Below are 27,031 nucleotides of genomic sequence, written 5' to 3'. Positions count from 1 at the left end.
TTCATCCGCTCGTCGAATTCTCTTTTCCTTTGCAGGATGTTATCCATTTCGGCCTCAAGCCTTCTCTTTTTCCTTTCCATCTCGGCGTCGAGTGTTTCGGACGATCTCTTCAACGTAGACGTTGAAGTCGCCTTCGGTCCTTTTCTTTCGGTGTCGAACACACCTTTTCGGGGACGTGGTTTGACGGCCTTGGTTTTTCTTGTGTTTTCGTCGTCTTGGAGTCCTTTTCGAAGGATCCGCTGGGCTGTTTGTCCTTGGATGCAGCTGCAGCCGTCGAAATTTTCGGCGCCAGTGCTCCTTCCGTGGACTTAGACTCTGTTTTTCGAGAGTCTGACTCAGGCTTACAAGAGTCTGTCGGGGCTTCAGGGGTTGACGTCTCGCCTACCTCTTTTGATGTTTTCTTATCGGTCTCTACGACCGTGAAGTCATCTGCTTCTTCGGCGATGTTGTCTTCTTCCTCACTGGAAAGGCCCAAGTCTCGAAGCGACGGAGGTTGACCTTGGCGTTGCATGCTGTAGTTGGCTCTCCTCTGCCTCTCTCTCACCCAGAGGGTCTTCGAGGTGAAGACGGAGCAGGCGTTGCAATCCTTGCTCTCGTGTTCGACAGACCGGCAGAGGTGGCAATTGTGTACGAATTTGAACGGGGTCTTGTCCATTCCTGCACTCAGGGGGCCCCTGGGTGCGCATTCTCCGCTGGACGTCGAAGCCTTCGATGTTCTCCTCCTTCACCGTCGTCCCAGCTCAGTGGTCTTGTTTCTGGATGTATTCTCCGAACTTTTCCTGTAGATTTCAGTCTTTTCCTTCTTTCTCCAAAAACTCTGGAACGTCTCAGTGACGATCCAGACCCAACGGCAGAAAAAAGAATCTGAAGATGGCACCCAAAGGTGGGTGCTTCCGCAGGAAGGGTGCCGACGCCACAGAAAGGACACCAAAAGATGAGACGTCGAGGCAAACCTGGGCTACGAAAAAAAAAAAAGTGAAAAGACTGATTCCGGAACGAACCACTAGAAAGCGGAATAATGCACAGTACAGTGAATCCAGAAAGATTCACGCTGCAAAACTAGGTTTAATGGCACAGGCACCAGCAACGGCCCTGAGCTTTCAAATGCAGCCTCCAAAGGCTCAAGTCACATGGGAAATACCTATCGGAAACAAAGGCCAGCCCAGCACTGGTTGTGGATTCAGAAGATCAACTTATATCAGTAGGAAATATTTTCACAAGTGTGAAAGGAATTTCCAAGGCCTGTAGTAGATGATGGCGTAAAGTAACAGACATCCAATGGTCAGAACTGATGACACTTCAGGTTATGCTTTTCTCTCTCACAACCAGTACTATACTTGAGTGTCCTATCGAGTTCCCCCTCTCCACCTCTTTCTAAAATAGTTGATTCCTTTAAGAAAACAAAAATGTTCCTTAACGTGTAGCAGCTGTGACTTTGACCTCACAAGTAACAGTTTGCTTACTTTGCATAACGTGTGCAAACTTAAGACGTGATCATATTAAAAAGAAGGATTTATATGCACTGGCGGGAAAAGGCCTAACAAGCAGCTGGCATTTTAATAAATACCCCTTCAGCAAAAAAGGACTGCTTAATTCATTTCCTGAAATTATTAGCATAATTAAATCATAAAACACAGACAAGCCTTTCTTTCCATCAAAGAGTTCCGACGGATGGACTGGAAGCCCCTTTAGAGTGGCTAACAGCAAGCGTCGGATGCTCTAAAAGCAGCAAAAAAGGCATCACGGATCCTCGGACACGATATGGAAATTACTTTATTCAAGTTTACGGAAAAAAATGTGCAGCGTCTCGAGACTGCACTTTGGGACAGCACCATCGACACTGTCAGGAGGCAAAAAAACCAGGCAGGTTTACACAGGTTAATAGCTACAGCATTAACTTACATACAAGAATACTCTCGGGTAGGCACTTCAGGGAAGGGAAGCTGGGCTTCTAAGTACAAACACCGAAGGCTTTGGCTTTTAACTTTTAATATAAAACATTTGACTGATGTACAAAAACAGCTAAACAGAGTCACAAAGGAGTACGTTTTAAATACTGTAATCCATATTACAAAATAAAACCTGCCGAAATATATACGCGTGTGTAAAAAAAAATTAAAATAAATCATAAAACCTGTGCTGCAAAAAAGCATAAAAATCTTTGTTCAATACATGTTATGGACCATCGGTTTCTGCAGTGCTCTGTGGCCAAAAGCACAGGGCACGTCCTTTCAGAAGATTTACGGCTCGATCGTTATTCTCTGTGGACCAGCACAAACAGCCCCAGTAAAAAGAGGACGGCATACTGTAAAGGAAACAGAAAAGGAAATGTAATCGTATTTGGGATATGGATAATACGAAATACATCAGTAACCTAAATCAAAACTAATATTTAGACACTGCACACGGTAGAAAACTGTAGCTTAATAACCCCCATCTTCTTTAAACATTTCTACATTTTGGCAGCGAACAGAGGTGATGGTGGTGAATTCATGAAACGACCTCAACAGACAACGGAGTTGAGTCAACTGTACACTGCCAAGCAGATGTATTCTGATTCAAAACCATAAAATAAAAATCTTAAATACCAATTATCTGCATTATTTTAAAGAGCAAGACAGAAAAATTATTCTGCAATTTGCACCTGTGAACAATAGACTTAAGGTCAATAAATCTATTCAGAATTTTGGGTATTGTGCTCTCCCAGGACCTATTTCTTGCAGAGGGTGCCCCTAAGTGGCTACGAAGACAAGTCAGTCTGCGCCTGGACCACGCCTAGCGCTAGAAATACTGGTCCTCTCCCACCGTTATTCTGCTGTGCTTTCAACCCTGGCTGCCGCTTGGGGCCCTGCTGCAATACTGTACCACACAACACGGAGGAAGCGTTCCCATGTGCCTCCTGCAAGTTTTCATCCACTCTTCTACACCCACCACTCCAGCACCAACAGCATCTCACTCGCTCATACTCACAAAAACCAGCTCATGCTCACAGAGACCAAACACCACCCATTAAACATGCCACATTCAGATGCATGCTCCTCAACACACGCTCACTCGCCAAATATGGAACCTATTGTACAACCATGCTCCGAACTATCACTTCATGAAAATATGGCTGAATCAAACCTTTGCTGTGGACTTCACTACAGTCATCCCGGCCTGCTACAAGATAACCAGGCAAGTCAGCACAAACCCGAAGGCGAAGTTGCCATCATATTCAAAGACACCATCAGCTGCACCACCTACAAAGACGCCCCATCACTACATGAAACATCACAGGTTCAAGTTACGCATCACAGCTAAGTTCTCTCTGGGCTAAACACTCGTATGCTGAACAACAGGACCCTGTAACGGTATGGCAACACTATGACAGACTTAGTCGCAACCATACTCAACACCAGCACCCTCAGACACCTCAGAGACCTCAACTTTCACTTAGAAGACAGCACCAACCCAAACTCTACAGCCCTCCTAGAAAAACTTCAGAAACTAAGCCTTACTCAGCAAGTTACGGAACTCACCCTCACCACCAGATACCTATTACACCTGATTGTCTCATCAATCAGCAACATCACAGTCAACAAGCCCACAACTATGACCTGGACAGCCTTTGTCAGTATCAGGAGCACAAATGGTGAACATGCTAGGAAACAATGGCTAAAGACATCTTCAAATACACCCTAAGATGCTACCACTAGCAGATACGAACACCAAGTGCACAGCTCTTGCAGACCGCACCAACCTTGGCACAAACAGCAGTAAGAAAATCTTTGCCATCAAAGATTTCACCACTCCTCCTGCCACCTCCAGCAACATCAATCACTCACAAAATGTTTTGCAACATGCTGTCCGAATTCTTCTGTAACAAAATCTTCATAAACTGCAACTTCGACCCTCAACTGTACCATTGCAACTCTACTTTCCATCAAGGTCAAAGAACGTACCCTGACTGCTTGGACCACCGCCACTACCATGAAGATCACCCATTCAGGGGCTCAATCTTATCCTTACCCCTCCCACCATGCCTTCACCAAAGGACTCCTACAATCAGCTCTAAGACCCACCCTCATTACCTCCATCAAATCAGGTAAATACCCAGCACTATCACGCCCCTGCTCAAGAAAACATCGACTGGCCCAGCAACAGTCTCCAACTACAGACCCATTTCCCTCCTACCATTCCCAGCCACGTTCTTACAGAAAATAATTAACTAATGCCTCACTGACTACCTCAGCAACCACCAGCTCTTCTACAACACGAAGTCCAGATTCAGGCCCAAGCACAGGACAGAAACAGAACTCATCACTCTCACAGAAGACATCTGCATGATGCTGTGTATCCATGGCAGCCCTCATTCTCATCAACCTCTATCCAGCATTTGCCGTGCTCTTACTGCCAATACTCATGAGGTGCCTGCACAACATTGGCACCCAAGGGCCTCGCTCACTGGATCTGCTCCTTCTTAATTGATACAACACTAGCTGTCAGCCAGGCTCCTTGTGTGTCAGAAGCCTGCAAACTCATCTGCCGAGTGCATCAAGGTTGATCACTCAGCCCCACTCTCATCAATGCACAATGTTCCTCTGGGTAATGTCATCTGTGCATACATCATCAATATCCTCCCTTACGCCAACAACACACAACTCACACTCTCCCACTCAGATGAGACTCACAACACCTGAAACAAGCTCATACCTGCATAACTGAAGTCGCTAACTGGGTGAAATTCAAATGTTTCAAGCTCCTCACAGAGAAGACAGACGTAGTGATCTTCGGCATGACCGCTTCCCCATGAGTCTCCAACTGGTGGCCAGCCAAACTCTAGCTAACTCAAGGAACTTCTGAATTATCATCAACAGCAAACTGGGCTTGAAAGTACAAGTCAATGCGGTCACTGCATCCTGCTTCCACATCCTAAATATACTGAGGAAAATCCTCGAACAGCTCCCAAGTAACACCAGAAAAACCCTCAACTCATGACCAAGTCACCAACAAGTCGGAGTACAGGAAGAATCTTTATGCTTGATCAACCAGCAACTCACCAGAAGACTTCTATCCACAACTCCGCAGCCAAGCTCATCCTCAACTTTTCACACAGAACTTGCATCATAGCACACCTCAGGGAGCTACACTGGCACCAGATACACAAACGTGCCAATTTCCAACTCCTCACACACTCATTCAAGACACTATACAACTTAGGCCCCCGATCTGATTATCGCATCTCATTGCACTAACCACACAGATGCCTCCACTTGACTCCTGCCCACACTCACACTCCAAGCATACACAGAATCAGATCGAGAGGACAGATAAAGCATGGAACAGTCTCCCACTCCACATTAAAGTCTCTCCCTCCTCTCTTGTTGAGTTTATCAAGAAGCTGCAGACTCGCCTTTTCAGTTAACCAACTTACCCTAGGCAGGGCTAGGCACACGCACTTGCTCAGCAACAGGATATTCTCGCTGTTCATAGTGCTCTTTACAAATAGGCATAATATAACTCAAGTGATATTTTAACAGTATGAAGGTTCTTCGACCAGGTCAAATCAGTTTGAAGGGAAAAAAAAGAAACCCTGAGGAAGTGGCAGATGTTTGGAATCGGTTCTCTCTGACTCAAGTTGCCTACCAGATGTGTTCAGGGGAGGATGTAAGATTCCAATTTACCACTGGAGTTCAATGTCAACCGATTTCCTAGCAGATCAGTCCAACTGAAACAGCAAGACCTCTATGGAGGAGCGAGAAAATCTGCCTTCATTGGATTAACATCAAATATCCTGAAGCAAATGACCGGCTAAAGTCCTGTTTCTAAAGTCTTAATTCTAGGCTAAGGAGTAGAGTTCTTGGCACACAAGTCAATTTTTAATGGGTTTCCTAAATCCTGACTCAGCTGCAGGGCCACAGAGTAACAGGCAGTTGACGGGGAATGAAACAGAAATTCATAACCTACAGCTTTCCAGAATTAGAATATCTCATAGAAATGCCTTTCTAATAGTCCCCACTCTTAGCCTGGGAATCCATGGCTGTTTTAAATAATTTATTTATTATGTATCAGAGTGTGGATGAACTGCTGCATGTTACATAATAGCTGCCTTCTATAACTGGTTGGCACTAACACGCATTGTTGCCCAGGCCACGGAAGCCATGCTAACAGTTGAGTTGTAGTGTGGTATAATAATCCTATGAAGGAAAATACTTTGTTATTTCCATAACAAGCAATTATAGGTATTTGTTGTTGTTTCCGAAACAGACAAAGAAAGGTATTCAGACAGTGCAAAAGGCTGGATAAAGAACAAACTCAAAATCAAATGTTAGTTTCAACTGCGTATACTGGAGGAATTGGTGTATAAGCCAGCCAAGTGAAACAAGTATGCTTCCATCTAATTTCTAAACTTTGTGTTTTTCTAGTCCAAAGCACAGACAAATGTATGTGAAATAATCTAGGCCTGTATGTACCGAGTTTTGCCTTGTTTTTGTTTTTTTCATGTACACACTCCAATGACATGCATTTAATCCAGTTATCTACAGAGCCTACTGTCTGGGGCCCTTGACTGTACAAAGACATAAACCTTAACTTGGGGGGAACAAATAAGGATTTTGTCAGTGGTGCAGACATCAGAGGCGCTGGACATGAAATGTCTTCCTCCATTTGTAATATACAGCCATGTGTTTCCTCTCCTCTTTGAGGCTTTCTCCTTGGAAGAAATTACACCAATGGAGGTGGCAGCTGCCATAATTACGTAACGGTAAACATTACATTGCAAAGATTAAGGTATAGAGGAGGGATGATTTGGATTAGTTACTTACCTGTAATCCTAGTTCTCTTCCAGGGGTATCCTCATCAAAGTCATAAGCATTAGAATATTCCCGCCCATGCGCGGGACCCCGGAAACAATATATTATATGTGCCCCACATATACATATACATATATATATAAATATATATATATAAAAATAAGCAATTGCAGCCAAATAAAACAGTAGAGCTGGAATATGCTGTGAAGAATTTCCACCATACATGTGTATTAGCATTAGAAACATGATAAACAACACCAATGCTTGTTTAGAAACTGTTTTAATGCTTAGAAAACAGCAGAAATTCTTATAAGACACTGTAAGCATATACAGCTCCCAGGCTGCATTGCAAATACCCAGTCTAAAAAGACTGAAAAGCTAACCCTGTGGCTGCATGTACCAAAACTGACGCTGTGCCTTTAAGGCACCTCTGCCCCTAGCTTCCCATCATGCCTCAGGGGTTACAGTTAGGTCAGTTGTTCTTTTCGGAGACTGAAAACAAAACCATGGTAATAACAGGTTAAAACATCTCCTACTTAATAAACAAAGTCCTTTGCCCGGGGAGGCGGGAGGGTTGCTTATGACTTTGATGAGGATACCCCTGGAAGAGAACTAGGATTACAGGTAAGTAACTAATCCTTCTCTTCCAGGGGATCCTCATCAATAGTCATAAGCATTAGAATAGAGTAGCGAGCCTCACCTCATCCCCGCGGGCAAAGGAATCAACAGGTAACATTCACATTCGTAGGCCCCAAAAAATAGGCCTTATTCTACCCAAATAGGTTTCTCAAGGAGGCTTGCCCTACTTGAGAATCCGCTCTGGAATCAGACTCTAGGCAATAATGCCTTGTAAAGGTATGGACTGATTTCCATGTCGCAGCCTTGCAAATTTCTGACATGGGAATGTCATGTAAAAATGCTGTTGTGGCTGCCTTCCCTCTAGTGGAATGAGCTTTGGGTGATTGTAACAAAGGTTTGCCAGCCAGCTGGTATGCTAGTTTGATACATGAGACAATCCATCTGGAGATGGACCTCTTGGCTGCTGCAAACCCGGTCCTCATTGACCCATAATTGACAAAGAGTTGGTCTGTCTTCCTGGTGCCTTTTGTTCTTTCTAGGTAAAACTTTAGCACCCGTTTAAGATCTAACGAGTGCAACGACCTCTCAGCTGGGGTCGATGGGTTAGGAAAGAACGAAGGAAGGGTAATCGTCTGGTTTATATGAAAATCCGATACCACTTTTGGAAGGAAAGAAGGGTGAGCCCTCATTACCACTCTGTTGTGGTGAAACACAGTGTAGGGTTCCTTGGTGCAGAGTGCTTGAATCTCGCTAACCCTGCGAGCAGAGGTTATTGCCACCAAGAAGGCCGCCTTCCAAGTGAGATGCTGCAAGGAGGCCTTGTGTATAGGTTCAAACGGTGCAGACATCAGCCTGGAGAGAACCAGGTTCAACTCCCAGGGAGGAGAAGGATTTCTCACAGGGGGATAGACCTTCTTTAATCCCTGAAGGAAATCCTTAACCACTGGGACCTGAAAAAACGATGTTTGCGTAGGTGATTTTCTGTACGCTACTATGGCAGATAGGTGAACCCTGATAGAAGCGTATTTCAACCCTGATGTCGCTAAGTAAAGTAGGTAAGGGAGGACTACCTCTTCTTGTCCTGTGGTGGGATCAAAGCCATGGTCCCTACACCAAATGAAAAATCTCTTCCACTTGAATGCATAAGACGCCCTAGTGGAAGGCCTCTTTGCCTCTTTTAAAATATTCATACATTCCGGAGGCAGATTTAAGTGTCCGTATTGCAAGACCTCAGGCGCCATGCAGTCAGGTTCAGTGACGGGAGGTTGGGATGCAGGATCCTCCCGTTCATTTTGCTCAACAGGTCTGGTCTGCATGGCAGACGTCTGTGTGGACACAGCGACAGATGTAATAGGTCTGGATACCACCATTGCCGTGGCCAATCCGGAGCAACTAGGATCATGTCCATGCTCGATCTGATGAGCTTGGCCACCACCTTCGGAATCAGAGCCAGAGGAGGAAACGCATAGGCGAACATTCCTGTCCACTCCAGCAGGAGAGCGTTCCCTTGTGTCCCTGGTCGGTGGAACCTGGACGCGAAGGCGTGGCATTTGGCGTTTTCGTCGTCCGCGAATAAATCTATGTCTGGACGGCCCCAGCAACGGAAGAGTTCTTCGACTACTTCGTCGTTTAGCACCCAGTCTGGCTGATCTTCGAAGTGCCTGCTGAGTGCGTCCGCCTTTGTGTTTAGCTCGCCTGGAAGGTGTACTGCCACCACCGACAGTCCCCGAGCCAGAAGCCAGTGCCATATGGCTTGGGCCTCCTGAGACAGAGGGCGAGACCGTGTTCCTCCCTGCTTGTTCAGATAGAACATTGTTGTAGTGTTGTCCGTCTGAACCAAGATCTTGTCCGTTGTGATTGCTGGAAGGAACGCTTTGAGCGCCAGATGAACTGCTCGAAGTTCCAGCATGTTGATATGGTATGTCTGAAGGTTGGTCGACCAGCGACCCTGAATCTGAAGACGACCCATGTGAGCACCCCAACCTTCCAGAGATGCGTCCGTTACCACAGACATCGAAGGAAGAGGCTGCTGAAAAGGGACTCCCTGCAAGACATTCCGAGGGCGAGTCCACCACTGTATTGAGGACAGTGCTGCTTGAGACAGGATGATTCGATCCTCCCAATCTCCAGTCGCTTGGTCCCACTGGTCTTCCACAGACTCTTGAAGAGGACGCATCCTCAACCTGGCGTTTGGAATTAGGAAGATGCAGGACGCCATGGAGCCAAGTAGAGACGCTACTTCTCGCACCTTTGGACGAGGAAACTAAAGTAACTTTCTGCATTTCTGCTCCATGGAAGATAGTCTCTCCTGCGAAGGAAACGCTCTTCCTAAATTTGTGTCTAGGACTGCTCCCAGATAGTGGATGGTTTGCGTGGGATGCAGGACTGACTTTTCTGTGTTCACGTGGAGCCCAAGCCTGTGTAGTTGTTGAAGACACAGACGACAGTCTTTGGTGGTTTGATGAGGGGACTGGCTCTTCAGGAGCCAGTCGTCTAGATATGGGTACACAAAAAGACCTTTTTTGTGTAGACATGCCGCTACCACTGCCATGCATTTGGTGAACACCCTTGGTGCGGATTTCAGACCGAACGGAAGTACTTTGTACTGATAATGATTGTTCCCTACCAGAAACCTCAAGTACTTCCGATGACCTGGTGTGATAGGAATGTGGAAGTACGCGTCCTGTAAATCCACCGAACACATCCAATCTCCACTTCGTAGATGAGGACATATCTGATGAAGTGCCAGCATGCGAAACTTCTCTTTGACCACCACTTTGTTGAGGGTCCGAAGATCTAGAATCGGTCTGAACTTGTCCTCTTGGTCTCTTTTGGGGACTAGAAAATACCTTGAGTACACTCCTCTCCCCCTTTGGGATGGGGGTACCTCTTCGATTGCGTTTTTCTGTAAGAGGACGCTCACCTCCCTTTTGAGGAGGTTTAGATGGTACGAGCGAGTCTTTTTTGGAGGAATCGGTTGTGGTCTCTTCCGGAAACGTAGCGCATATCCATTGCGCAGTATATTCAGCACCCACTGATCTTTTGTGATGCTGACCCACTCTTCCAGGTGTTGCGAAGCACTTCCTCCCACTGGAGTGGGTAACGGCGCCAGAGGAAGCCACTGCTCAGGCCTTGCCTCCTCTGGGCGTGGCCGAGGACTGATGATGACCGCCTCTGCCTCTGCCCGATTTTCCTCCTCTGTATTGTGTCTTCCCTTGTGGCTTGTTCTGAGACCATTGAGGGGTTTGAACCCTCTGTTGGCCTCCCCGGTACTTGGTGGTCTTGAAGCGTCGCTTGAACGGCTCTTTCTTCTTTTCCAGACCAACCGCCTTCACCGTGTCCAATTCGGTTTTCATGCGGGTCATTTCCTGATCGGCATGCTCCCCAAAGAGTGAAGATCCTGAGAAGGGCAGATTGAGGATGCGTTGTTGGGCATCTGGTTTTAGACCCGTCAACCGCAACCAAGAAGATCTTCTCGCGCAAACCCCATGCGAGTAGGTATGTCCTGCTAGGAGTGCGTTATCTGCGGATGAACTGATCATTTGGTTTGCCACCAAACAGCCCTCCGTCACTGTTTCCTCAAAGTCCTTCTGGTCCTCCTTGGGCAATTTCTCTTTGAATCGTTCCATGGAGTCCCACAGTGCTCTATCATATCTGCCGAGAAGCGCTGAGGCACTAGAGACTTTCAGTGATGAAGCTGCTGTGCTGCACACTCTGCGTCCCCAAGAATCTTGGGTCTTGCTGTCCTTGTCAGGAGGAACTGAAGAAGAGGGTGCGACTGCGTGATTCTTCCTAGCTGAGACTACGATAACAGAGTCCGCCGCAGGCTCCCCTTTAACAAAGATTGGATCCGAGTCGGCCGGCCTATACTTTTTCTGGATACGTGCCGGAACCGCCCTGATTGTAGCTGGCGTGAGGAAGACCTCCTTGATTGGGTCCATTATCCCTGGAACCAATGGGAGCAAAGGCCGTGAATATGATTTGTGCCGAAGGGTCTCAAAAATTACAGTAGTGGAAACTTCTGGTACAGTCATTTCTATTTGAAGTTTTTGAGCGCCCCTTTGAAGAACGTCCAGGTATGTGTTGACGTCGTCAAGCGGGGAAGCTCTGGAGTGAGGGCTGTCTGCCAGCGTTGGGGAGTAGTCCCTTTTAGAAGATCTTAAAGAAGATGAGGAGGAGGTTGATGGTGTTCTCCTTCTCCTGTGGTGAGATTTTTCCTTCCTCACTGGCGATCTTCTTGGTCGGTCTTCCCTTCGAGGAGAACGTGATTCTCTCCGACGCTCTCTTCGTGGAGATCTCGACCTCTCAGTTCGTTTCTCCCTTCTCGGCGTTGGAGATCTGGGATGCTCTCTCCGTGGTGATCGGGAGACCCTGGGGGTATGCGACCTTTCCGCTCTCCTCTCCCGAGAGCGTGATTGGTGCCTGATAGGACTCTGTCTGTCTGCCTCTTCTATCAGTCTCTGAAGAGGTGACCTGTGGTGTGGGCTTACATATCTGTGCAGCCTCTCCGTCGCTCCAGAATCCTTCCACGTGTGCAAAGGAGCATACCATCTTGGCGAGAGTGTTATCTTTCGCTGGGGCAACGGACTTCTACTCCTGGAAGTGGACCTCGATGAGCTAGAGGCCCTTGAGGAGGAATGGTGAGAAGCCGATTGGGTCACCAAAATAGTCGAAGGCACTGAAGGGGATTTTCGTCTCACCGGTGTTGGTGGGCGTCTTAGAAGTCTTTCCCTTGACGTTGGACGCCTCTGCGGCGTCGACGGAGTGATAATCTTCGACGTCGAACGCCTCGATGATGACCCGTGTTCTCTCGACGTCGACCTGTGATGTCGAGCCGCTGACGGTGTCTTCTCCCTCGACGTCGAACGGCGTCGTCCCGCCTTCGACGGAGGTCTCGACGTCGAACGGCGTTGCCCTGCCGTCGACGGTGGTCTCGACGTCGAGCGGCGTTGCCCTGCCGTCGACGGAGGTCTTGACATCGAACGGCGTTGCCCTGCCGTCGACGGAGGTCTCGACGTCGACCGACGTTGGTCTGTCGGCGACGGAGATGGTCTTCGACGTCCTGTCGTCGACGAAGCCCTCGATGTCGACCTGGCATGTGGCGACGGCGGAGGATCGGACATCCTCGACGTCGAGCGCCGACACGTCTTCGACGATGATCCCTTCCTCGACGACGATCGTCCGAGGGGGCTCTTGCTCCTCGACGCCGAGCGCCTCCGTGGAGACTTCGGCGGAGGTGTAACACTCTTCGAAGCCTGTCGACGTTGAGACGACGGCGAGTGTATTCTGTCTCTCGACGCCGACCGTCGCCTGGTTGACGGCGGCGGAGTTGACTTACGTCTTGACGTCGATCTTCTCGTCGACGGAGATCTCGTGGCTTCTCTCGACGCCGATCGTCGCCTAGTTGACGACGGCGGAGCTTTCTTCGTCGTCGGTGATTTTCTTTTCGACGACGATTTCCTCGTCGACGCCGGTCCCGACGTCGACGGAGCTTTATCCTTCGATTTTTTCATCAGATGTTGTTTTTTCAGCGCCGAGCCCGGCGCTGAGGTCGATGGACGCTCTGACTTGCCTTTGGAGGGAGTTCTGGGTCTCTTTGAACTCTTCCTCTCTGTAGATCTTCCCCTCATGGATCTTTGGGCCAAACCATAGAGCCTGTTCCTCTCCCTGTCCTTTAAAGTTCTGTCAGACAGGTTTTGATAATGAGAACAGTCCTTTGGATCGTGATCTTCTGGCAAGCATAAAATACAGACCTCATGAGAGTCCGTTTTTGCCTTCTTGTGGCCACAAGAAGGGCAATCATCGAATAATGAAGGCATCCTGACAGGAAAACCTCACAAAAATTCGACTGCTAAGCAGTTATTTACTTGACCCTGATGTAAAAAAGTCAAAGTAAATCAAAAAAATGTTCTTTAGAAGCTTTTCTGACTGAAAAGGCAGAAAAAACTGTGGAGCTGTGTATCCAGGGTCCTTCCTGAAGGAGCCGGAAAGAACAACTGACCTAACTGTAACCCCTGAGGCATGATGGGAAGCTAGGGGCAGAGGTGCCTTAAAGGCACAGCGTCAGTTTTGGTACATGCAGCCACAGGGTTAGCTTTTCAGTCTTTTTAGACTGGGTATTTGCAATGCAGCCTGGGAGCTGTATATGCTTACAGTGTCTTATAAGAATTTCTGCTGTTTTCTAAGCATTAAAACAGTTTCTAAACAAGCATTGGTGTTGTTTATCATGTTTCTAATGCTAATACACATGTATGGTGGAAATTCTTCACAGCATATTCCAGCTCTACTGTTTTATTTGGCTGCAATTGCTTATTTTTATATATATATATTTATATATATATGTATATGTATATGTGGGGCACATATAATATATTGTTTCCGGGGTCCCGCGCATGGGCGGGAATATTCTAATGCTTATGACTATTGATGAGGATCCCCTGGAAGAGAAAAAGCAGATTTCGCTTGGTTTATCCAGACAGTAGCAGATGCCCTAGAGAAAACATCTCCAGGGGACACAAAAGGAGGAGAAAAATGAACCCTAGGAAAAAACCCTAAAAATAATTTCCTAATCTGACCAATATACCGCAGTGCAGTTGAAAATTTGACAATAGCTTCTGGGTTGGAATTTATGCCTCCACCATTAATGGCCAGCCAAAAGATTAAAGCATCAGGTTGAATAGATTACTGAACTAAACATAACTCCACATAGGATTTTAAGGTTGACAAGGAGGATTTCAAAATTAAATAAATGTTTGAAAAAAATCACTGGTGTACAAAGATGAAATCAGCTAATCCATAACCATGACATTCATTCAGGCCTTTCAGCTGGTTTATGAAACTATCTTCTAAAGGTGCCTTTCACCAGCCAAGAGTCATTCATGAACGTAAGTCTGAGATGTACATACACATATATACACCCACACACATGTATACACACAAACACACATATATATATATATATATATATATATATACACACACAGCTACACATACACACATTTCTAGCGAAAGGTACTTTTGTTTCCATTTGAGAATATGCTTTTGTGAAGGGTAAGCAGCTTCATAGATAAAAATACGCAACCACAAGTTATTATTTATATTCAGAATTCTTTAGAAGTTGAGTGTCCAGAGAAGCATACAAAAAACTGAAGGTCATAGATGGAGTATTTAAAGGAATAAACAACCCCTTGAATAAGGTGGGTCCGGAGGCATGAGGTTCCTAATTCTTAGCTGAAGACGGGGATATATGAAAACAATAGGTTAATGTTGCTGCTTGCCGGTATACGCAGATATCTGCGTGTTCTGTTTGTTTTCTGATAAAAAACCAATACCAGATTGGAAGAAGTAGAGCACGGTGGAAAAGAAGATAAGGTAAGGTATGTAGACAACTAGTTTTGTCTAAAGAAGGGTTTATATTTAGTAGTGCCATTAACAATGCATTGGGGCTTAAATGTGTGCTTCTCATCATTGAAGCCAATGCTGCTGCCTGAACAAAAGCAAACGTAATGTTGTCAGAAAGGTTCTATTAGTTGGCTAACAAGGTATTGTGAAGTAGACGCTACTAGCATAGTTCAGCCTCAACAGCACCAACTAAACCAAGTGGGGCTATTCGATGCAAGACAACTCTTTTTCAGAGACGGAGTGCCACAATTTCTTCGCTTCAGTAAAAGCTACAATTTTGTTACAGAGTGTGTATTTCACCCCAAGCTTTAAGCGGTTGATTTGTCAGGGCAATGCGGAACATCGATGAAGGTGGGTGCACCAGACATGGTATCTCCAATGGATCAATTAGAACCCCAAGACTACCATACAAACTAACGAAAAAAACACTTTCAGAAACATTACATATTAAAGCAATATAAGAAAAACAATGAGCTCTGAGATCCGGACAAAACCATACAGAAATGTTTGTTGATACTACGTTAACTTTAATGATATGCTAAAGAGATGCAGCAATTCAATTTTCTGTACGGGAGGAAAAATAAAATAAATCCTATATGTAACCAGGTGCCATACTTCTCCAATTATCATGTAAATTATGGAGCGAAAACTGCAGCTACTGATGGAAATATGTTCGTTTAAACAGATTGCTTTTTTTTAAATGTATTTTTGTTGCCGTTCGCTTTGATACTATCGGTGTTAAGACTATGTTGACAGCTAAGGTCCAATTTATGAAACAAATCCACAAACTGTAAATTGTGGAACACTGCGCTGTTAGTGGCGCTCGATGGTTGTAAGCTTATAGACAACTTTGCTTGCATTAGTTAGCCCGTCGTCAACACAACAGAAAAATCCTGTTTTGTAGCTGGTGCTATTTTATTCAGAAATAGCAAGGGCCCACAATCGAAAGCGGTTTTCCTGCTGTCTTAAGACATGTATATTACAACAAGGGGTGGTGAGGGACAGAGAGTCTGAATTAAGCAGAAATCTCTCACCCAGTCAAGAGATCAGGGCTAGATCCAACACCGTCCCTTTCTCACTGCTCCATCAAGATTCAAGCAAGCCGGGCCGAAGAAGGCTGAAATGCCAGAAACCGGTCCCCGGTAGCTTGTCTCCTTTCTGGTGAAGAATTGGCTTGGTAGTTTAGTCTGCCCTGTTCCCATGATGCACTGGGCCAGGGACAGACTGATTTGCATATAGCCAGGTTCTGAGCTGGGATGGGGCAGTGAGATAAATAACGGTGATGGATCAAGCCCTGATCTTTGGACTGGGTAAGAGTGGTCTGCTTAACTCAGACACTCTGTTCATCACCACCCCCTTTTCTAAATCGTTTTTGGCCACTATAGGTGTGGCAGGGTATACTCAGACATGAGTCCCTTTCTCACTGCTCCATCAGGATTCAAGCAAGCCGGGCCGAAGAAGGCTGAAATGCCAGAAACCGGTCCCCGGTAGCTTGTCTCCTTTCTGGTGAAGAATTGGCTTGGTAGTTTAGTCTGCCCTGTTCCCATGAGCACTGGGCCAGGGACAGACTGATTTGCATATAGCCAGGTTCTGAGCTGGGATGGGGCAGTGAGATAAATAACGGTGATGGATCAAGCCCTGATCTTTGGACTGGGTAAGAGTGGTCTGCTTAACTCAGACACTCTGTTCATCACCACCCCCTTTTCTAAATCGTCTTAAGACATGAACAGAGGAAATTACATTGGGCCTTTACTTGGTAATACGTGCAAGTCCATTAACTGACAGCCATTACGAAACATACTGTAAATGTAAAATAAATATTCCTTATCTGATATATTACGACACCCAATAATTTAGCGGAAAATGCGCATAATTCAATATTATGGCCCATCATTTGTTTGTTTATATTTAGAATAAAATAAACAGACAAGAGTAATACTAAAAAACAACTGCCTTTTTAGGTTGAGCCTGGGCAGCGCATGCGCTGCTCTGCATGGCATGCTGTAACCTAGACTGTGGCTTGAAGCAGCTCTTCTGTTGGCCCCTGTACGTGCCCTTCATAAATGCATGCTTTTGGTTGGTCAGCATGCTTAAATTAGTCCTGCCTTTTTGTGTTTCAAAACCTCCCAGAAGACTTTCCCTGTTACACATGTTCATACTTTTCTTTTTTTTTTTAAATAGGTTCCGTTGTGAACACTATTTTTTTCTTGTTTGCCTGAGCTTGAGTATCAGCACAGCGCTCGCTTCACAGAAGCTGTGCTTAATGTTTCGGTCTGCATTTGCATCGCAGTTTACATTATTGTTTTACTTTGGAGGCTTTGTGCGCCTTTTAACGACTTGCCCATTTTCACTTTCCTCATTGCATCTTGTTTCCTGCTTCTGGCGGCCTGCTCGCCCTGTGCCATCTCTCCATTTACCCCGCCCCCACTACCTCTCAGATCGCTGCTTGTATTTTAAGTGATTTGTCCTAAATTAAAGGATGTTGAGCTGACGCCAAGACTCAAACTCCTGAGGCCACAGCTCTGCCCGCATGCCCTACACAGCAAGTTTGATGCTGTTTTATTGCGGTTTAGGTCTCGCCTAGGCAGCGCTTATGTAGTTAGCACGGCATACCTAAGCAGGAATAATGGCAGCAGCGCCTTTCTTTTAATATTTACGGCACAGAACGCGACCACATGCCTGTATTTTTAGGTTTAATTTACTTTTTCTTTACAATGGCTGCACGTGTGTCCTACAAGGCTAGGCAAGCTCTGCCCATAACTGGTATGGAAAGATGTTCTGACAACGTACTCATGAAATAATACAATCTGTGAAACTGAGCGTTAGAGCTACGTGTCTAGAATGCCCCCAAAACCTGTTGCACAACCTTGTGGCTTTTTGAAGGTAGTGTGCAACAACAACAGAAAGTGCAGCCCTGCTTTGCTGATCAGCAGAAAACCTACATATCTCTGTGAAGTGTCCAGCCTGATTCCGGTGTTGAGAGACCCTCACAAAATGTCAATGCAGAAATGTGGTATTTTGACATATGCCACTGCGGCCTGTACCAGTAGGCGCCTTATAAATCAGAGCAAAAAAGTTCTATCCCCAGTTTCAACTTTGAGGTGGCAGATTAAGCACGTGACCTACCAGACAACTTCACCATTGTGTCTGCCCGTCTAGCGATTTTTCTTAATTTTAAACGGGAGCAGGATCCCGAATCGCTGCATGTGAGACCACCTCAGACACCTCAGGCACAAGAACTGTCTGACATGTATTCCACTTATGCTATTTAATCTCTCCTCGCTGTTGCTGCTTTCTCACAAGATGCTTTTATCCCTCACAGAGACATTACAGCTGCTGCTCTCACTAAAACAACATTTTCCTGAACCGGTTTATGGAAAACAAACAGTGAACGCAGTTTTTAATCTAGTGGATAAAAGGGCTGGGATTTAATGTTTTTAAAGGACTGCCTTTTCTTTCAACTTTTCCATATTTCTCAATATTATTTACTTTTAGGTGTACCCAGGTAATATGTGGCACCCAGGACTTTTAGTGGACCTCAGACACAGTAGTAATTAACAAGCATTGCAAATGCAATAGGTCTTGCATATGCTGAAGATGGAGTTTTTGGCATTATAAATGCTAATGTTTTTTACCCAGCCATGTTGCATGCAGGGCGAGGTTTCATAGGACCTCTTTTGGCCACACATGGTACTGCACACTGCAAAGTTGGATTCATTTGGCATTATAAATGCCACAGGGGCCTGTACCAATAGGTGCCTTAAAAAGAAAAAAAGAGATCCCTCGTTTGAACTGCCAGACAACTTCACTACTGTGTCTGCCAGCCTAGCGATTTTTCTTATTTTAAACTTGAGCAGGCTCCCGACTCGCTGCATGGCGGACCAACTCAGACACTCAGGCACAAGAACTGTCTGACACATATTCCACTTGTGCTATTTTATCTCGGTCTGGAGCGTTTCTCCTCGCTGTTGCTGCTTTCTCACAAGTATACTTTTCTACCTCCGCCCATTTCAGAGACAGTACAGCTGCTGCCCCCACAAAAACAATATACATTCTCTTGAAAAGGTTTATGGAAAACAAACAGTGAATGCAGTTTTTAATCTAGCAGGTAAAAGGGCTGGGATTTAACGTTTTTAAAGGAGTGACTTTTCGTTAAACTTTTCAAGATTTCTAAATAGTTTATCCTTTCTGGTGTACCCGGGTAATGAGTGGCAGCCAGGGCTTTTAGTGGACCTCAGACACGGTAATAATTACCAAGCATTGCAAATGCAATAGTTCTTGCATTTGCTGATGTTGAAGTAATTGGCATTACAAATGCCAATATTGTTTTCCTAACCATGTTGCAGGGTGCAATGCCACATATGGTACAGTACTCTACAACATGGTTAGGTAAAAACATTGGCATTTATAATTTCAATAACTCCCAAAATTGAGATATATTGCATTTGTAATGGTCGTTTTTAAATGTTTCCCAAATAGTCATTTCTAAGCTCAAATGCTGTTCCAGTTACATTATGTGCGGTCTCTCCCAACCTCAGCGATTTCAATTTCACCATTGCCTCTTGTTTCCAGCTCACCATGTGCCGTCTCTCTACCCCTTCAACCCGCACCCATTACCCCTCTAAGATCGCTGCTTGTATTTTAAGTGATTTCCCCCAAATCACAGTACACCACTTTCATTTTCACCATTGCGCCTTGTTTCCTGCTCAGGGCAGCCTGCGCGGCCGGTGCAGTCTTTCCATACCCCTTCACCCCACCTCTACGAGATCGTTGCTTGTATTTTTAGTGATTCGACTAAAATCACAGGACACTGCTTTTATTTTCACCATTGCATCTTGTTTACTGCTCTCTCTCCTTACTCTTTTACCCCACCCCCACAATAGTCAATAGTCAATAAATTTATATAGCGCGCTACATACCCAGAGGGTCTCAAGGCACTTGAGGATGGGAGGGGAATTACATGTCGAATATCCAGGTTTTAAGTTGCTTTCTGAATGCTAGGTGGTTCTGAGTGTGGCGAAGGTGAATGGGAAGTGAGTTCCAGGTTTTAGCCGCCAGGTAGGAGAAGGATCTTCCTTCCATGGTAGTTTTGTTGATGCGAGGGACAGCGGCAAGGGCTAGGTTGGAGGAGCGTAGCTGGCAGGGGGGGGGGGGGGGTGTAGAAGGAAAGTCGTGTGTTGAGGCATTCGGGTACAAGTTCGTAAAGTGCTTTGTGTGCGTGGGTGGGTTAGGAGGCGGAATGTTATCCTCTTATTGACGGGAAGCCAGTGGAGGTTTTTCAGGTGGCCAGAAATGTGGTCTTTACGCGGGATGTCTAGTATGAGTCTGGCTGATGCGTTCTGGATGCGTTGGAGTTTTTTCTGAAGTTTGGCGGTGGTACCGGCGTATAGGGTGTTTCCGTAGTCCAGGCGGCTTGTAACCAGAGCATGGGTGACCGTTTTTCTAGTTTCGGTGGGGATCCAGCGAAATGTTTTTTTTTTTTTTGAGCATGCGGAGAATGTTAAAGCAGGATGATGAAACGGCGTTGACTTGTCTGGTCATCGAGAGTGAGGAGTCCAGGATGACACCCAGGTTCCGTGCGTGGTCCGTCGGGATGGGTGCTTTTCCTAGGGCCTCTGGCCACCAAGAGTCGTCCCAGGCGGAGGGAGAGGTACCTAGGATAAGGACTTCTGTTTTGTCTGAGTTCAGTTTCAGACGGCGTTGCTTCATCCACTCGGCGACTTCTTTCATTCCTTCATGTAGGTTGGTTTTGGCGGTGAGAGCGTCTTTGGTGAGTGAGAGGATCAGTTGAGTGTCATCGGCGTAGGAGATGATGTTGAGGTTGTGTTGGCGTGCGATGGTCGCGATGTTAAAACCTAGACTGCAATGTCAACATTATCGGCGCCATCTTGCCCCCTTTTCGGGCCCATTCATGCGCGTAAGCGGCAGCCATTTTAAATGCCATGGCCTCTCTGCCCATCACCGACAGCCAGCGCGTCTCTCTCTCTCTCTCCTGACCTCGCAAGCATCCCCCTGCGCGCTGACAGCCCCCGCTCTCACATGCCTTGGGCCATAAACCCCTCTTCAGCACAGCCCTGCCTTGGAACCTCATCCTGTTCCCAGCTCAACACCTCTCTCCATTCCTTTCATGATCCCGGGTCCTTTGATAAAACCCCCCTTTCCTCTGTACCCGTTTGTCTTACTCGTTCCCAGGCCGCCACCTGGCCCTGCGGATACAGTTTATTGCCCCCCCCCATACAGTGGGAAGCTCCTCCCATCAAAGGATCCCCGAGTTGATCAAAGCCACCACCCCATGAGATCCGATCAACCACATACATTCCGTGAATCGGCGGAATGTCCAGCTGCGCGATAATCATCACCTGTTGTGACCGGGGTGGGGACTTCAACTGTAAAGGTGTGTGGGAACGGCCTGAAGCGGGGATTCCGAGGATGTCCTTTCATACTTCAAAGCATTTGCAAGAATGTGCCACATGCAATTCACTGTAATAAAGATCATAAACCTGTGTATAAGAGGCCAGGCCTCAGAGATGCGGCTGGAGCACCTCGAGAAGATACCCTGTTGTCTGATTTGATGTGTTCTGCTCCGTCGGAATAAAACTTCTGTTTCCTGCCTTCCGGTCTCCAGCGCCTGCCTCTTTGTTTGGTAACTTGAGTGGTAATAGAGGCGGTTAACGCCGGGCAACTCTGAAAAAGGTCATCGGCCCTACCTTTTTCCACAATTGGCGTCCCAAACGTGGGGCCCATCAGCGACTCGTGGATCCAGTGGGAGAGGTCCTCACGACAGAGTGAACGACTGCAACGATCGGGAGAGCTCCTGTCCGATAGACCCTCGTCTGACAGCCGATCATCCGAACTTCACTGGTTCCGAACAGACCTCTCTCGAGTGATCTACGGTCCTGACTGGGAACCATCAGCAGTGCCGCGAAGATCACGAAGAATAGAGGACGATCGGGCGCTGGATTCGGAACACAAGAAACTGTCCATGCGGTCCGGGTAAGGTCATGTAAACACGACAAATTGCGAAATGATTGTTTGGAAAATACTAGTATTACTCTGTTGTTGGTTCGTTTGGAGATTCACTATCTGCAAACGGAGAAACAACAGGCTCTCTCTCTTTGCAAGCAGTGAAGGATAGGTAACGCAGACTTTTGTCCCCGTTGTAATCCGTCGTGCCTATCTTCCTCCCCCACTGATTGATTGTTTGGCCCGAACTGTTGTTCGCGGATTGTTTTCTGGAGATTCTCTGTCTGCAAACAGGGAAGAACAGGTTCTCTCTTTGCAGGTAGTGAAAGGGTAGGTAACGCAGACTTTTGTCCCCGTTGTAACCCGTCGTGCCTACTTATTCTCCCCATTGATTGTTTGATTGACCGAACATTGACTGTTCGATATTGGTTCGTTTGAGGTATTCACCGCCTGCAAACAACGAAGAATAGAAATATTCTGTCTAGTCTTTGCACGCAGTGATAAGATAGGTAGTGCAGACTTTTGTCCCCGTTGTAATCAGTCATGCCTATCATTCTCCCCACTGATTGGTAGCCTGTTTAGCCCGGACTGCTTATTAGAGATGAACCATCCGGCTCCACTGGAAGGCACCCCTAATAAGGACGTGTTCATGAAGCATGGATTGATCGCTATAGCTTATAGCAAGCTGTGGCATAAATATACGAAGAAGGATCGGGAAAGTCAGTTGTCACTAATAGGATCCTTCGATGAGGATAAAATAAGCGCGCTAGAAACAGCCCTTGGGAAACACAAGACGACGCCCACCATGCTTGATAGTCTCGGCATGTGGCGCAAAGAAACCGAACAGCGTAAAAAGAGAAATGAGAGTAGGTTGGGAAAAGAGCTGCGAAGGGCAGCCCACCTAGCTGCTAAGAAATTAGAAGAAGAGATTAAGGAAAGAGAAGAAGCCAAACAGAAACTAGAGGTAGAGACATCAAGCCAGTGTCCGGTTAGAACGCCCTCTGCGCTCTATCCTGAATTGCCCTTGAAACAACGAGCCAACGATGACCTTTTGTTAGGTCCTCCGATCATCTACATGCCCCTTCCCAAACCTTAGCACAACACCCGCTATCCCCAAGCACAGACGAGAATGGTACCAGAGTTTCGGTCCCTATGGCCTCCGCCGAACCCCTTGTACTAGATACAGCACAAGCGACAGTGTTAGATGACCCAGAGACCCGAAAGGCTGATTCCGCAAGAACGAACAGATTAAGCAAGGATGAGCGAGCAGGGATTGACAAGATAGTGAGGACACTGGTAGAAAGAAAGGAAAGTGAAGAGCACATCACGGATATGTTCAACTCATATGCAGGGAGCCACAGACGACATTTTGCCGTTCGACTGTGTTATCATGTCCTGAATGCGTATGAGGACCGATATCGAGACAAAGGTCCCGAGAGCCTAGCGACTCTGTATAGGAAGGTCGATATCGGGGATGAGGGCGAGTGTGATGTGACGGACCTCCTTACGCGTACGCTTGAGGTTTTCTGCCACCTCACTGAACAGGAATCGGAAGCTAAACCCACGACACCCGTAGCAACCGAAACACGAACTGAGCGAGCTAGCACCATGATGCCAATAAGAGAAGCTGCCCCCTACTGGGTTCCTCCACGAGGTCTAGGAACACACGATGACGTCAACCACCAAGACGCAAGAGGGAGGGTAGTGTACAACTGGGTCTACCAGCCATGGGATCGGCAGGATATTCTGACGTTCCGGAAATCTCTGCCCGATTTACATAAAAACCCCACTGCCTTCTATACTGAATTAGGTACGGCCCTAGGTTCAACGATCATGACCTTGGCTGACATCGACTTGTTTTTCGGGTTATGTCTGCCAGCTGATGTGTGGAAGCGAATCTGGAAAGTCGACCACCTTGAGCTGTTCGGACATACCTGGTCACAACTCGATGGCATAGATAGGCAACGAGAACCTGGGCAGAAGCCTTTGAAATCCATTTTAGACCTCCCAGACAAAATTGTACAGAAACTGAAAACCCTGATCCCAGAAAAGAAAGTGGACTGGTCGATAGTAACGGCTTGTCGTCAGAAACCCCAGGAAGACGTATCGGACTACTTCTCCCGGTTTGAAACGGTGTTCTCCGATTACAGCGGCCAGGACATGACCACTGCAACCGGACACCATCTGTTTGTCCAGAATTATGTAAAGGGTTTGTCGCCGGAGGTCTCTCAGAAACTGCAGGCCAGTGAGAGTAGTTGGGCGGCCTCCAAACCCGCGGCTATCCTTCAGATGGCCCAATATTACGAGCACCAGAAAAATGAACACGATAGAGCAACAGAGAAAAAGAAGAAAGATTTAAAAGAGAAGGTAATGATTGCACAGTTGCAAGGGGTGACTGTAGGACGAGAGCAATACAAAGGGAACTACCAGACAAATGCCCCTAGGAGCGCACCTCCTAAAGACCGTACCTCAACACCCCACATTGGACGTACAGACATTAGCGAGGACCAGTGTGCTTTCTGCAAAGGATTCGGCCATTGGAAATCCCAGTGCCCGGTTCTGTTGGAGATGAACAGAAATAGGGACCCCAAGGACGTAGCGGGTGGACCGAGAAATAGAGGACAGCAACGGGGGCCCGCAAATGACACGACTAACGATTGATCAAACAGACCAAATACATTTGACCGACCCAGACAGAACCAGTACCAGCAGTCTGACTGCGACGATGCCCGCGACTTCGCATAGGACTGCCAAGGGCAAGGGAGGGATTCAGTCGAGCTCTATGTTGACCAGCAAGGTCCTTATGTCACTGCTAAGGTCTTGGGTACAAAGTCTCCATTTCTGGTAGACACTGGCGCGACACGTAGTGCATTATCTAAACGACTGATTCCAAGGGCACCCTTGTCTGGCTCACTAGTGACATCGATAGGCTTCGATGAAACGCCCTCCACTAACCCTTTGTCCACTCCGATCCCCTTTGACTTAGAGAACAATACAACTGACACGACGTTTTTGCTTTCTGCCAATACCCCTGACGCCATCATGGGACTTGACTTACTGAAGCATTTCCGAGCGACTATTAGGTGTTCCCAAGACGGAGTTCGAGTTTTCCTGTACGACAACCCCATTCTGCTTAGACATTGCCCTTCCCGACGCATGTTTTCCATCACTGACACTGACTCGTCCCTACTTGACACTCTGCCTCCGTATCTGTGGGCAAAGACAGATTCGGACGTAGGACGCATGATGATTGACCCAGTGCACATCACTGTTCGACCGGATGCAATACTCCCAAAAGTTCCACAATATCGGATATCGCCCGAGGGCGAGAAGGCATTGGTAAAGATTATTCAGTCACTGATAGACGCAGGAGTGGTAGAGGAAGTGGTTAGCAACGTTTGCAACAGCCCTATCTTGCCCATCATCAAGAAACAAGGAGAGGGAGATGAGAAAGCATACCGGTTCATCATTGACCTTCGAGAGATCAACAAAGTGGTCTCAGACATCACCACTATCCTGACTTTGATTCCTTCTACTGCCACCACCTTCACTGTCATTGACCTCAAAAACGCATTTTTCTCTATCCCCATCCACCCAGACAGCCGATATCTCTTCGGCTTCACCCTAAAAGCCCGCTCATAAAGATTCTGTCGAGCACCCCAAGGCTACACAGAAAGCCCCAGCATCTACAGCCAGGCCCTCAAGAGACAACTGGATGAGGTCCAGTTACCCGATGGAGTGGTGTTGATACAATACGTCGATGACATCCTTTTGGCGGCCGACACCACTCCACTAGCAGTCACAGCCACCATGCAACTCCTGCACTTCCTTGTGGAAAATGGCCACAAGGTCTCCAAGAAGAAGTTGCAATTCTGCCAACCCCAGGTCAACTACTTAGGCCATCTTCTGTCCAAAGACGGAAGGAAACTTACTCCCGACCGGATCCAAACCATTCTTGAAACCCCTGTCCCTAAGACTCAGAAACAAGTCCGCTCCCTACTAGGCCTCACCTCCTTCTGTCGGCAGTGGTTGCCAAACTTCAGCCTCATTGTGAAACCGCTGCTTTCTCTGCTAGCTAAAGATGTCCCCTTCCCCCTCCCTTGGACCCCTGAATGCCACTCCTCCTTCATAGAGCTACGAGATGCCCTTTGTTCAGCCCCTGTCCTAGGTACCCCCGATTACACAGAGCCCTTCTCCCTCTACACTCACGAAAGGGATGGGTGTGCTTTATCTGTCTTGACCCAGTCCATTGGCCCAAAGCAACGACCATGCGCTTACTTCTCTGCCACTCTTGACCCCGTAGCCAGAGCCTTGCCTGCCTGCCTTCGAGCTGTAGCTCCCGCTGCTATCTCTATCCGACAGAGTGAGGGGATCGTGCTCTCGAATTCCCTTACGGTACTAGTACCCCATGCAGTTGACACCCTCCTGAACCAAACCAAGACGCAACACCTGACGAGTGCATGACTGACTGGATACGAACTGACTCTGCTCGCACCCCACATCACCCTGAAAAGATGCACCACACTGAACCCGGCAACTTTATTGCCTCTACCGGAGAACGATCCAAATGTGCCCCCTGTACATGACTGTGTGACCCTCACGGACGAACAGACTAGAAGTAGGGTTGACCTCAGAGACACAGCTTTTCCTGACCCTGACGGAGAGCTGTGGGTGGACGGCTCTTGCATCAAACTCCCCGATGGCACCACTTCAGCTGCCTATGCAGTCACCACGGCCCGAACTGTAGTAGAGACAGCCCGCATTACACAACGATCTGCACAGGCAGCAGAACTGATTGCCCTGACACGAGCATGCATCCTAGCAGCAGGAACCACAGCAAACATTTACACCGACAGCCAGTATGCCTTCGGGGTGGTTCACCATTTTGGGCTCCTTTGGAAGGAAAGGGGATTCTTGACCTCGCACGGCACCCCCATCCTACGGAGATCTAGTCTCCACCCTGATCGAAGCTGCCCTTCTCCCCAAAAGACTTGCGGTCATCAAATGCCAGGCACCCAAAAAAGTGACAGACATTATTGGACAGGGAAATGCACTAGCCGACATCACTGCTCGAACCACAGCTGAAAATAGGACGACGACACGCATGTACGTGACCAGGTCACAAGCAGAGAAATGGACCGACGCTAGGGACACTATTAGGGACATTCAAATGGCTAGCACACAACACGAATTAACTGAATGGGCACGGGTGGGACTGAAAGACGATGAAGGCTGCTGGCGGACAAAGGACACAAACAAATGGTTGCTACCTGACTCATACCTGATTCCCACAC

At 47.1% G+C, this 27,031-nt stretch overlaps 1 protein-coding gene across 1 annotated transcript in view; it reads right to left on the bottom strand.

Moving 5' to 3' along the window:
- Positions 1-1,755: 1,755 nt before the first annotated feature.
- The window catches only part of SEC11A (SEC11 homolog A, signal peptidase complex subunit), a 156,355-nt gene continuing 131,079 nt past the window's right edge, over positions 1,756-27,031 (bottom strand). Inside the window, exon 6 of the mRNA XM_086958407.1 lies at positions 1,756-2,305. Within this exon, the coding sequence (XP_086814533.1) occupies positions 2,255-2,305 (51 nt within the window). The 3' untranslated portion in view covers positions 1,756-2,254. The remainder of the gene's footprint in view (positions 2,306-27,031) is intronic.

The sequence above is a fragment of the Lissotriton vulgaris genome, chromosome 2_1 (assembly GCF_964263255.1).
Source record: "Lissotriton vulgaris chromosome 2_1, aLisVul1.2, whole genome shotgun sequence".
Classification (NCBI taxonomy): Eukaryota; Metazoa; Chordata; class Amphibia; order Caudata; family Salamandridae; genus Lissotriton; species Lissotriton vulgaris.
Note: the sequence above shows the minus strand (reverse complement) of the source record. Positions and strands in the feature narration are given on the sequence as shown.